This window comes from Engraulis encrasicolus, chromosome 11 (assembly GCF_034702125.1).
Source record: "Engraulis encrasicolus isolate BLACKSEA-1 chromosome 11, IST_EnEncr_1.0, whole genome shotgun sequence".
Lineage (NCBI taxonomy): Eukaryota > Metazoa > Chordata > Actinopteri > Clupeiformes > Engraulidae > Engraulis > Engraulis encrasicolus.
The window spans coordinates 29546011-29558926 of NC_085867.1; the positions used below are offsets into that span (position 1 = coordinate 29546011).

The following is a 12916-nucleotide window of genomic DNA, read 5'->3' on the forward strand; positions in this document are numbered from 1 at the left end:
TTTAAAGTCAGCCTTCAACTTGAGTTCATTTTAGCTTCATCTTGGCTCATGGGTAGGGATGTGTACGAGTTCTCCTACTCATGCCATGTAGTGGTTCCAGCCCAGGCCTTTCAGTGTTGTCCCAAATCTTCATGAAGACATGGAAAAAGGTCTCAGACTAATGCCTAGGACTGTGTGTGTGTGTGTGTGTGTGTGTGTGTGTGTCTGTGTGTGTGTCTGTGTGTGTACGTATGTGTTTGTTTGCTCACAGCTTTCTGATGTCCACGTGGACTCATGGCTTTAGAGAGGCACACAGCATCACACTGGGTGGGTGGCAATGCCAAGGTCGCACAATGTCACTCACACTGCACATTAAGCCGCGTTCTTCACTCATGTCTCATTTCAAAAAGAACAAGTGTACCGCAGATTCTTTTCTTTCAGTTTCAAATAAAAAACACAACTACACATGTCAATATTTGGCTCCAGCCTCAATAACCCCCACCCCCCTGAGTCTCACTAAAAGTCCCACTCCCCTTACCCCTTTCTTCCCTGGGTGGTGGCGCGGGTAAAAGGGGGGGGGGGGGGGTTGTGTGATGGAGACAAAATGTACGAGCAGGAGTGTGTGTGTGTGTGTGTGTGTGTGTGTGTGTGTGTGTGTGTGTGTGTGTGTGTGTGTGTGTGTGTGTGTGTGTGTTTGTGTGTGTGTGTGTGTGTGTGTGTGTGTGTGCGCGCGTGTGTGTGTGTGTATGTGTGTATGTCTGTGTGAGACCCCCCTGCAGCAGCTCGCAAACACCCCTACGTACCCCCCAGCCTAGAGAAAAAGGGAACCAGGGAACAAGGGAATGAAACAGAGCAGGTGCTGGGCTGGCAGGGCAGGGGTGGGTACACACAGGCAGCTGAGCTGAGCTACACGCCTGAACATTGAGCCTGCTCGCTGGGCAGTCAGTCAGCCAGCTGTGGCCCCCACCCTGACCCACACAATGCCAGGCCTACTGAAAGGCAGAGGGGGTAGGGGTGGACAAACAGGTCCGTTGTCCTGGGCCCGGGGAGGGGAAGTGGCCCTGAATTGGGTCCTTGTCGCATTGCTCTGAATTGCAGGCCCCTTGTGGGCCATTTCAAACGATTTCTGTGCAGTTCAAATGATTTTTGTCAAGTCTGCACACTTGGCAGTCAGTCAGTCAGTGGGCCGGTCCACCGTGTCCCCTGCCCTCTCCCATCCCCCATCCCTCTTCCCCCATCCCCTCCTCACGCCTTGCAGAGGTTGGCAGGGACAAACAGGCCAGCCGTCCCAGAACCCAGGAGATAAAGAGAAGCCCAATTGTTCTGCATTGAGTGGGAAGTGGGGGGATGGGGATTGGGGGGGGACCCTTTCAAAATGATTTTGTCCCGGGCCCGGCCAAGTCCGGCTGTCACAGCACAGCACAACAATCTGGCCCCGATTCCGGGCCCGCGCCGGACCGGCCCTCACGCCTTGTAGAGGCTCCCGGGCCCCCCGCTGAGGGCCAACTGTCCGTTGGGGGCCACCAGCACGTCGTCGCCCCCCTCGTCCTCCAGCAGGCCCGAGACGTCGGCGTTGGGGATGCTGTCGTGGTAGCTGCTGAAGCTGATGTTGTCCTCCTTCAGCTCGATGGTCCAGAAGGGCGCGTTGAGCTTGCGGTTCCGGTACTCGCGATACGAGTAGACGCCGCCCGCCGCGCCCATCAGCGCCACCACCACCACGATGATCACCGCCAGCACGATGATGTTGAACTGCGTCCAGGAGACGGCGGCCGAGGCCGGGGAGGAGGTGGTGAGGGAGGCCGCCGTCGTGGTGGCCGCCGAGCCCAGCGTGGTGAGCAGGGACTGGGGGGTGGTCAGGGGGGGGGCGGGGGGCGCGGTGGTGGTGGCGGCGGTGGTGGCGTTGGGGGTGGTGGAGCCCATGGGGTTGGAGGAGGTGGTGGTGTAGGCAGCAGGGGGAGTGGTGGTGGTGCGTGGCTCCGGAGTTGTTGGGACAACTGGAGTGGAAAGATAGATAAAAGGAAGAGAGAGAGAGAGAGAGAAGGAGATGGGGATGGAGAAAAGGGGATGAGACAGGAAATTGAGATAAGGGAGTGGGGGTGGTGAGGAGAGAGAGAGATAGAGGAAGGGAGAGAGGGGAAAAGAAAATATTACACATCTTATGAGCCTGTGGCTGGGAAGAAGGTGGTGTGGGTGGGTGGCAGTGTTTCATGTGGATTTACTGTTAATGTTATTAATCATTACATTCATCATTACTCATTACATTCATCATTACATTATCACATATATTATCACATATATTATCACATATATTGCATCATCACAGTCATTATTTCAGCAACACGCAGTAGTTACAGAAGGAGGGGGACTGATTAACTGCTGTTGGTTCCGGAAATAAGAAGAGTATGCAACATGTTCCACGATGTCGTCTGGACTCGTCCGTTACGGTAATTCACAAAAACAGGTGGAGAAACATTTCCTAGCCCCATCATCCATCCCAACAGAACAACATCCTGTACTAAGGGAAAATGTGACAGCTGGAGGAAAAAAACCATGCTTTTGGCAAACACACCTTGTATGATGTGAACGGCAGACAATGAGTACACACACACACGCACACGCACACGCACACGCACACGCACACGCACACGCACACACGTTGCATTGACATGGAAGTACATACATAGTAGAAAAAGAAGGATCACCGCACACTGGTGGACTTAGTTTTTGCAGTTTTTATAAAATAAAACAGCAAAAACTAAGTCCACCAGTGTGCGGTGATCCTTCTTTTTCTACTATGGATTACTGATAACTGCACTTCACCAGCACCTGGAACCTGGCTATGCATAGGAGTTCCAGATCTTTGATGGAAGTACATACACTTATGCTGTCACAAACATGCGCAAAATACACCAACTTAATGACTGATGGGACAAGTCCGGACTGATTTCCACTATTTTACTAAGTCCTGATATGATTTGGGGAAGAGGAGCAGGAAATGTGGGCCAGTTCTCACGCAGACCCTTGTGCATTTTCGCCCCAACTTCGTGAGCTCGCACACCATCTGCGTGAGAACCAGGTTACTGGAAATGTTGGCAGCTGCTGCATCACGTCAGCAAAACCCATGACCCTCTGACTAGCCTGCCCGATAACCAGGGTGGAGGACGTGTTTTAACTACAGTGCATTCACAAATGCCATGTCTTCCCTCTTATTTCAACCATAGCCTAATTGAAATCTGTTTGCATCTGTTTTCAATTTCTATCTTTAGTTTTTAACTTTTAACTTCTAACCTGGATTCAGTACTTCCTTTACGTACTGACGAACATTCAAATCTGTTGCACCTGTTTTTAACTTCTAACTGTGTTTTATATTTAACTATACTGTATTTAAATGTATTTTAATGCTGTTTGTTTTTTCTGCCTGCAGTCTTTTGTGATGTAATGTGTGCTGCACCTTGTCCAGGGCTGCTCCATCGCGCAAGCAAACCCCATGGCCGTCTGACTAATAGCCTTCCCAATATTCACTGAACATTTTTGGGCTCAGCCCTTTCCGAGATATGAACTATTCTAATGGGGGCAGCTTTTGTTTACATAAAAAAATTCTTAACAAAGGCCTACTCCAAATATTTTCCCAAAAGCTATCGCTGTTTGCTAGTTGTCTGCTGATGTTGTATAAACTTTTGGATGTTTTTGGGAATACATCAAGAAACACCTGCCCCATTACAATGACCAGAATCTCGGAAAAGGCTGAAAAAAAAAACAAGTTCATGGTAGTGTGAGCATTATAACTGGATGTTGAAATTGACTGAAGTTACCCTTTAACCATAATTCAGATCAGTTTGCACCTGTTTTTAGTTTCTATCTTACTTTTAACTTTTAACCTGGATTTAGTACTTCCTTTACGTACTGACGCACATTCAAATCTGTTTGCACTTGTTTTTAACTTCTAAGGTTGTCTCATGCATTTACTTCTATATTTATATTTATTTGAATGCTGTCTGTTTTTTTCTGCCTGCGGTCTTTTGTGATGTAATTTGTGCTGCACCTTGTCCAGGGCTCACTTGTAAAGAGATATTTACAATGACTGTAAAAAGTCTACACACCCTTGTTCAAATGCCAGTGTTACAGTATATGAAAAATGACATAATGAAGAAAACAAAAGAAAGACAAAAAAAATCCGAATTTTTTCCCACATTTAATAAACTATAACCTATACAATACAATTGAAAAAGCTTTAAAGGGGGAAAAAAAGAACATTAAATAACTGAAATTAACATGGTTACATACTAAATATGCACACGTGTGCGCACCACAACAAATATTTTTTGCATTTACAAACAAGTGAACACATGCGTGCACACACAGGCACAGACAAGCACGCACGCACGCAAACACAAAAAGGGTTGAGCAAGAGAGGTGGAAAGCATGGGAGACTGAAGAGATGAAAATGAGATGAGACATGGAAGATGAGAGGTCAAATGAAAGAAGTAGGTATGAATAGAGCCAAGAACTCCCAGAAGTTAAGAGACGCAACGATTCTTGCAAAAACAACTTCCCCAGCTGGGAGCTGTAATGGCTGGATCTGGACCAGCGGGTGGGAGGGAGAAAGACACGAGAATTCCCAAGTTCAGAAGAAAGAGGTTTCATTCAGTCAGCTGGTTTTGTTGTGAGTTGTTTCTCCAGATATTAGTTTGAGTTTGGATAGTGAGAGAGTGACAGAAAGTTGGTGGGAATGAGAGACCAGAGACCAGAGAAGGGTTGGAAAATTATCTTGGGTCAGACTTGAACTTGGATCCCCACTCCCCAGATTTATGTTAAGGCCAGAGATTTTCTGTATGGCAAAAACAAGACATAGCGTAGATTGCGTTACCAGTGCAATGAAGTGGGATCACAGGCCATGACTTTCCCATTGAACTCCACTCATTCTCCTAGTCTCTTAAAAGGGCCTGGCTGCCATGGCATGACAGTTAAAAACCTAATGTCATATTTTTTCTGGAAGAAACTCATTACAGTCTCCTCCTTATCTGTCATCTCTGGTATTGCACCTTAACTTTGGGTAAACGGATAGGACGTTAGACTTGTAGCCCAAGGTTTGTCGGTTTGACTCCCGACCCACCAGGTTGGTGGGGGGAGTAATTGACTATTGCTCTTCCCCATCCTCCTCCATGACTGAAGAATTCTGAGCATGGTACCGTCCTGCTGCACTGCTCAATTTCGAGCGCCATTGGGGGCTGCCCCCTTGCACGGTTTAGGCATATATGCAGTTTCGTTGTGTGCAGTGTGCACTTGTGTGCTGTGTCACAATGACAATGGGAGTTAGAGTTTCCCAGTTGGGCTTTCACTTTCACTTTCACTTTATCCACTGGTCTATGGTGCCCCCTTGTGGTTGTTTAAAATTAGAGCTGGAAGGAGAGTGTCCACAGCATCAGAAGACTATTGGTCGCCTAACAGTCACACACACCTGAGGCGGTGGTAGCCCAGGACAGGTGGTAGAGAATCTGACCCATCGATGTGTCCTTGAGCTAGATACTTAACCCCAAATTGCTCTTGGTGACAGGGTGGTACCCTACGTGGAAGCCAGGGCAACCAGTGTGTGAATGAAAGTGTGAATGGATGAATGTGCTTTGTGCGCTTGAAGGAGTGGAACAGCACTATATAAGCGCAGTCCATTTTCCATTTAATATTTACATTTAATTCTTTCCATTATCTTAACTCTCCTCCTCCCTTGTGCTTGTGGCCTTGAGATGACGTTGTAAGACGTCATTAACGACAGAAGTTTAATTCAATATCTCACAAACGCGCAATTCAAAGGTCATTTCCTTATTCACAATTGCGGCTGACAGTGGGGAAACTTTATTGCTTTCTCCACAGAGGCAGGACATCAGTGAAGCACGAGTCCACGGGCACAGATCGAGGATGGGAGTTATGATAAAGGTAATGTCCTCACCCATCCACTCCCTCCCTCCTGCCCTTCCAACTTCTCCTCCTCACTTCGAATAAGTGTCTCCCATGTTCTATGTGTCCAAGCATAGTTCGCAGTACAGACCCGTAGTCTCTCTCTCTCTCTCTCTCTCTCTCTCTCTCTCTCTCTCTCTCTCTCTCTCTCTCTCTCTCTCTCTCTCTCTCTCTCTCTCTCTCTCTCTCTCTCTCTCTCTCTCTCTCTCTCTCTCTCTCTCTCTCTCTGTCTCTATTACCCACCTATGGCTCTGCAGATGCGTGCGAGTGCGTCTCCGGTGTAGCCCTTGCGGCAGGGTTCACAGTGCATGCGTGCACACACACACACACACACACACACACACACACACCTATGGTTCTGCTGGTGCGGGTGAGTGGACCTCCTATGTAACCGTCCAGGCACTGTTCACAGTGCGTGCGCTCACACATACACACACACACACACACACACACACACACACACACACACACACACACACACACACACACACACACACACACACACACACACACACACACACACACACACACACACACACACACACACACACCCTCCCTTGCGCTCACCTATGGCTCTACAGGTGCGCGCGAGTGCGTCTCCGGCGTAGCCGTCCAGGCAGCGTTCACAGTGCAGGCCGGTGGTGTTGTTGATGCAGCTCAGGCAGTTGCCGGTGTCGGGGTGGCAGGTGCGCGGCGAGGTGCTGGGGTTGGCGTTGCCGCTGCAGTTGCACGGCAGGCAGATGCTGTCGGCGTTGTAGAAGCCATCGCGGCACTGCTCGCAGTTGGGGCCCTGGTACTCCGGGTTGCACTGGTCACACACCGGCGTGCCGCTCTCGTCTGGAAGCACAAAACGCAACACAGGGAGTGAGTGGTCAGAGAGACATTTGCAAGGAGCTGGGTCTCTTTTCTGGCATGAAGCGCTGCTCATAGTTAGTACTCTGGGTTGCACTGGTCACACACTGGAGTGCCACTCTTATCAGGAAACAAAATCACACACAACACCACACAGGGAGTCAGTGGTCAGCCTGACCGTCAGGGGGCATTTCAAACGTGAGCGGTATCTCTATGAAAGACGCTGAAAAAGGCTTAGGCCGAAACGTCTGTCTGCCGTGCTAAACCCCTAGTTCGAGAGTGTGGCTTTTCTACAAGAAATGTACAAATCTTTGACATATTTACTTCTGTCTGCTCAATAAAAAATGTTAATCACAAAAAAAAGAAATGTACAAATCTTTCCGCTCGCAACCCAAGACCTTGTAAAAAATAGTTTTGAGTTGAGCACACTTTCTGAAAAGAACTGTAGAACTCTCTATCTGGCATGAGCCACTGCTCACAGTTGGGGCTCTGGTAATACGGACTGCACTGATCGTTGTGATACACCAGTGTGCCACTTTCGTCAGGGGAAAAACGGGGGGGACATGAAGGAACACGGATAAATACAGCATGTATCAGGGGTAAAATAGAATAGAAAGCCTTTATTGTCATTATACAAAGTATACTGAGATTTGAGCTTCCCTACAAGGTGCACAGTCCTTCACAGATGAACGTAGTCCAGTAAGTGTGAGTTCAGTGTCGTAACAGCTTTGGGGAAGAAGCTGTTCTTCAGTCTATTGGTTCTGGCTGGTAATGCCTTGTAGTGCCTGCCAGATGGCAACAGTGTGAAGAGATGCAAATTTACAACTATTGTTATTTATTTGCCGTTTTATAGGCCATTGCGGTGCTGGTAGCACACATGCTTGGTTCATCTACTAGATAAATACAACACAGAGTAAGAGGAGAGATTTCAAATGAAAGATTTTTTAAAACTGTATTTTTGGACCATATGCATATAGTATAACAGGACAGTTGAAAAGTTATTCATAATAATACTCACAACCAGGGCCGCTGACAGCCTTGAGCAATGTCATTTGAAAGGGTTCCCACCCCAGAAAATACAATGTCATGGGGCCACCTTCTCCCTTGCCCCAGGACAACTGACCAGTGTGCCACCCCATTCAGCAGAACGTTCTTGATAATTTCCTATTAGGCTAGGCAAGTTTATTTGTATAGCGCATGTCATACACAGATGCATTTCAATGTGTTTTTTTTTTTTGCCAAAGGCAAAATGATTATCCTAGGCCCTGCTGCCCTGGTTAGAATTTCAACAAGATGCTTATAAATACAATATGAACAGAGTTATTGTCAGAAGAGCAAGAAGAGACCAAGATACTCTACCGGTATGTCTTGTGCAGAGGTGTCAAAAGTAAAAGCAAAAGCAAAAAAGAAGCATAAGTTTTCTTTCAACACGGGTAACTAATCTGAGTAACCAGTAGACCAGTGTACTTATCTTACGATCAGCTGACTCGAGTTTGTGGTGGGTTCTTGTTCGGTATATAGTGTTTTCCAGTAATAACAAAGTCTATCTACCTCATTAGGTACAATTGAATACATTGTGCAACAGCTATGTAATATCATGTCCTGCTAGTGTTGTACTTCCGTCATGACTTTACTTTTACTTTTGATACCTCTGGTCTTGTGTCCCTGGGTGCTTGTACAGGGCCTGCCCACTGGGTGGCAGTGCAGGACTGTATTTGTGATTGCGCAGCAAACCTTGCGTGAACGCTTAAACACTTAGACACAGTCTCCATGCTTAAGCAGTCATGACAGCATAAATAAGGACTCTTCAGATAATATTTGGGACAAGAATAAGAGGACACAAAAACACAAAACACACAAAAGGAAAAACTAAACAAAAAAATCATGCAGAAACAAAAAAAAAGAGCACAGCCAGATGCTGCCAAAGTCCAATCCCCGGGTTTCCATGCTACTTCACACAAACAGCCCAAGGCCTATAAACTGCGCCTTCACAGACGCAAAAACAAAACAAGAGGAGGTGAAACCTCATCGCTCTTCTGCGCCCTCACGCTGCCAACCATAGCAAAGCGCCCACAGTGACTCTGTCTAATGGGATGAGCACTTTTCCACAACCAAACAAAACCCCTCTCCACTACACTTCTGAGTCACTGTGAAGGGGGGGAAATGAAAGAAAGAAATTGAGTTTTGGTTTTGGAGGATTTATTTCAGAGGACTGCGTAAATTCAGAAGCCAAATTGTTTGGGAGCTGTGGAGGCAGCTAGTCTAGTTTAAGTTTAAATTTAGCCTAGCATGTGAGCATTGGAATGGGGGTACCAGTACAGTACTGTATGTGGGACACCTTGCATCTGGCATTCCCATGGTAGCCACGCTCAACTCCCAAGATAAAAAATGACTTTGAGTGGCATTTAAAAAAAAAGACAATCAAATTAAAAGATGTAGGAAGAGATATTCAGGGACACCATACCCCCCACACATTTCCTACTGGTAGGGGTAAAATTCGGAGCCTGGCTCTCACGCAGACCCTTCGTGCTTCGTGCATCTTCGTTAAACTTCGTGAGCTCGCGCGAGGGTCTGGAAATCTTAGACAAGCCCGAACGGAATCAGATATTTCACAGCCTGTCAAATCAGAATCGCGGGGCGGGATCGCCCGGTGGGGTATATACAAGTCAGTGGTTGAAGTAGTATGTGATTAAAAAAAGCTACCTGAATTCTCCAATCAGGTTTGAGCTGTTTTGAACACAACTTTCCAGAGCTAAACGATTGACAATGTTCCAACCATCGCGTGAGAACCAGGTTACAAAATTCGAACCTGCAACCCAAGACCAAATGCCTCATTATCAGAGCAAGGATGCCCCCATACACGTTACGGCAGGATACCTTTTAGTGTAGTATGCCATGGAACCCACCACCAACAATATAATGTTTTTGAGAGTGTGTGTGTTTTTGAGAGCTCATAGACTTGCAGATGAAGTTGAAAGTGCTGACAGTGTGAAAGAAAATATGACAGTGAAATAGGACTCTTCACGTCTGCGTGACAGCAGAACAACAAAATACCTCCTCTTAATGTATGTTCTCTACAAGTCTTCTGTTGTCCAGTCTTGCACTTTAAATGTCTGTATGAGCAATGTCTACGTCCATACTGTCTATGTCCATGTATGAGTACTGTCTATGTCTATACTGTCTATGTCCTTACCTAGATTAGTCTATGTCTGCATGGGAGAGCAAGAAACGCAATTTCAAATTCTTTGTATGACCAGTGCATGTAAAGAAATTGACAATAAACTTGACTTGACTTGACTTGACTTGACTTGACAGCAGAGAAGTTTTGATGGATCGTTCGTAAGATCTGATCAATCCAATCCAGGGAGTGTCCGTGTCACTGTGTCATCATTATTCGTCTACTAGCCAAAACAAACATTTCTCCACAATTTCAGAGCCTGATTAAAAATCTCACATCCATGGCTTCACAATAGGCCTATGGGTGCGACCTTGCGTCCTCCACTTGTGCTTGTGGCCTCGTTACAGGAAGTAATATGTCATGATGACATCACTGACAACAACAGCATTATATTTCAATATCTCGTAAAAGCTCAATTGAAAAGTCATTTTCTCATTCGCAAACTGGATGGTGAATGAAAAATAGTCAGCCAAAAATTGTTTTGGCTAGGCTTACAGAAACTTAATTGTTTTCTCCACGGAGGACGGGCCAGAAGGTGGGGTGAGGCCACAAGTACAAGTGGAGGACGCAAGGTCACATATTGGAACCCACCCTATATGTGAGGCTACAGGCAGGGGCGCAGGATGCTTCCTTGTTGAATGACTCTGCCCCAATGAAGGTCATACTAGGGCAAAAACAAGTTGACTTTTTTAAGCTAATCAACTATGATTAAGCCATTACATTAAAGCTATTTTAAGTTTGTCGAAGACGGCCTTTGATACTTCCTCCTAGTTCATTATCTTTTCTATTACCAAAGAGCACCTTCGGAAGCACCACAGAAGAACACCTTAGCTCTCTATAACTACTCTTTTGCACTGCTAGCAGTCTTGGGCCCCATAAAAGACGTGAGATTTAGCGAGGCAATACCATTGAAATGTAATATTGATAGCATTCATGGGGCTCCCTGTCAGTGTGCCTGGCCCTTAGAATCACTTTACAACAACGTCTCCCGCCTGCCGGCACCCCTACACATGAGACCACTGCAGGTACTTAGAGGGGTGCTGCATGTCCTATCAAATTGAAGTGATCTCTCTTATGTTGATGGCATGCCCATCAAGATCTCCGATCTAACTGGACAGAGAGAGAGAGAGAGAGAGAGAGAGAGAGAGAGAGAGAGAGAGAGAGAGAGAGAGAGAGAGAGAGAGAGAGAGAGAGAGAGAGCGATAGAGAGAGAGCGATTGAGTGCCGTGATCTAAATGTCAGGCCCTTAGACATCCATCTTTCTGGAGACCGCTACAGTGGATGTGGAAAAATCCTTAACAGGATTGCATGGCCATTGATCCTATATAGTACAGCCATCCTACAGTGCCCAACTCTTCACTTCTCCCACATTCTCTCTCTTCATCACTCTCTCAGTCTCTCACTCTTTCTCCCTTTTCATCCTCTTTCTGTGGTCTCTGGGTGTTTTTTCATCTCTGCTACACACGCAGCAAGCTCACAGCAGCTGCATGAGGGAAAAACTCAACAAATTGCACGGCTCAGTGCGCTTGGATGCAATGCATGAAAGCGGCATGTCAGCAAATTGAAAAGTTGGAGCAAATAGGCTGGATGACGAAAACACAAATGGAGAGGTAATAGGCGACACACATCCCTGCCCACAGAAGATAAACACATCCCAGGAGGACAGATAATAATCTCTGACTTTGACATCTTTAGAGGAACCATAGCGGAATACAAAGGGGTGTCTTTGTGGTGCTGAGAGAGAGAGAGAGAGAGAGAGAGAGAGAGAGAGAGAGAGAGAGAGAGAGAGAGAGAGAGAGAGAGAGAGAGAGAGAGAGAGAGAGAGAGAGAGAGAGAGAGAGAGAGAGAGAGAGAAAGAGAGAGAGTGAAAGAGAGAGGGGTAAGAGGAAACAAGAGTAATAAAGACAAAACAACAAATGGAAAAAAACGGGAACGAAGGAGGTGACTGTGAAGCATAATGAATGAAAGAGAAGAAGATGAAGAAGAATAGTGAGAAGACAGAGATGAAACAAGAGATTGATTGATGGAGAGAGGGGAGGGAGGGAGGTATGGATGGATGGATGGATGCAGGGAGGCTTACTGGCTGGCTCTGACATGGGACGTCTTTACTCACTGACAACTCATTGACTTATGTGGACGGGTGTGATGGATTGACCATCAGTTGTGGCTGCGATCTGTAACACCATTGAGCCTGGCTGCTTGGTGTACTGCTGTAATGGATGCCAACTAGTAGCATTCAGTGGTAGAATGTTAGTAAACCTCTTCTCCTGACGCCTCATGGGTAAACAACGTTTTAGTTGTAGCAAGCGTCAGGGTGGTGCAACCACAACTATGTGGATTTTCGTTTTGTTTTGTATTTAGTAGCTTATCATTGCAGTGCATTAGTGACCAAGTGACCAATTACTGACTAAGCTGTGGTTGTACCACCTGACGTCTGAGCCCAAAAAGTCCCCATCACAACCTTTAAGAGTGTACCGTCACACGGAATGTTCGGGCAGTGAAAGTTCTATAGAATTCTGGGCGTCATTCAATACAATATGGAATTGTAGAATCTTGCATTGTTATAGAGCGCATTCTTTTTATAGAATGCTCAAAAACCCACACTCTTAAAGGTTAACCCTTATACAGATGAGATGACACTGAGCTACAGGCCTGGCCCCTTCATGCACGTCGTACCTCCAGTGGCACGCTGTAATAGGCATTGAAAAGTAACTACCATAGCACTACAATACTATGACACAACACAGGCCCTTCAGTAATGCACTATGACTTGGTCATTAGCATCCTGGTCACAACAAATTTATAAAGTCGTTTCTTAAGGGCCTTGACCTTCAAGCTCAGTGATTTCAGACCTGTGCCCCCATGCCAGAGAGTTGCTGGGAGGTTGTACCTGTAGTATGTGCCCAGAGTACCAGAACAAGTCCAGTGTGGCAGACTGCACAGGAAGACCTTGGC

At 46.5% G+C, this 12916-nt stretch overlaps 1 protein-coding gene across 1 annotated transcript in view; it reads right to left on the reverse strand.

The window, feature by feature from the left end:
• Positions 1 to 723: 723 nt before the first annotated feature.
• The window catches only part of si:dkey-220k22.1 (multiple epidermal growth factor-like domains protein 9), a 196704-nt gene continuing 184511 nt past the window's right edge, over positions 724 to 12916 (reverse strand). Inside the window, exons 5-6 of the mRNA XM_063210415.1 lie at positions 6499 to 6768; positions 724 to 1973 (exon numbers count right to left, since the gene is read on the reverse strand). Of these exons, the coding sequence (XP_063066485.1) occupies positions 1444 to 1973; positions 6499 to 6768 (800 nt within the window). The 3' untranslated portion in view covers positions 724 to 1443. The remainder of the gene's footprint in view (positions 1974 to 6498; positions 6769 to 12916) is intronic.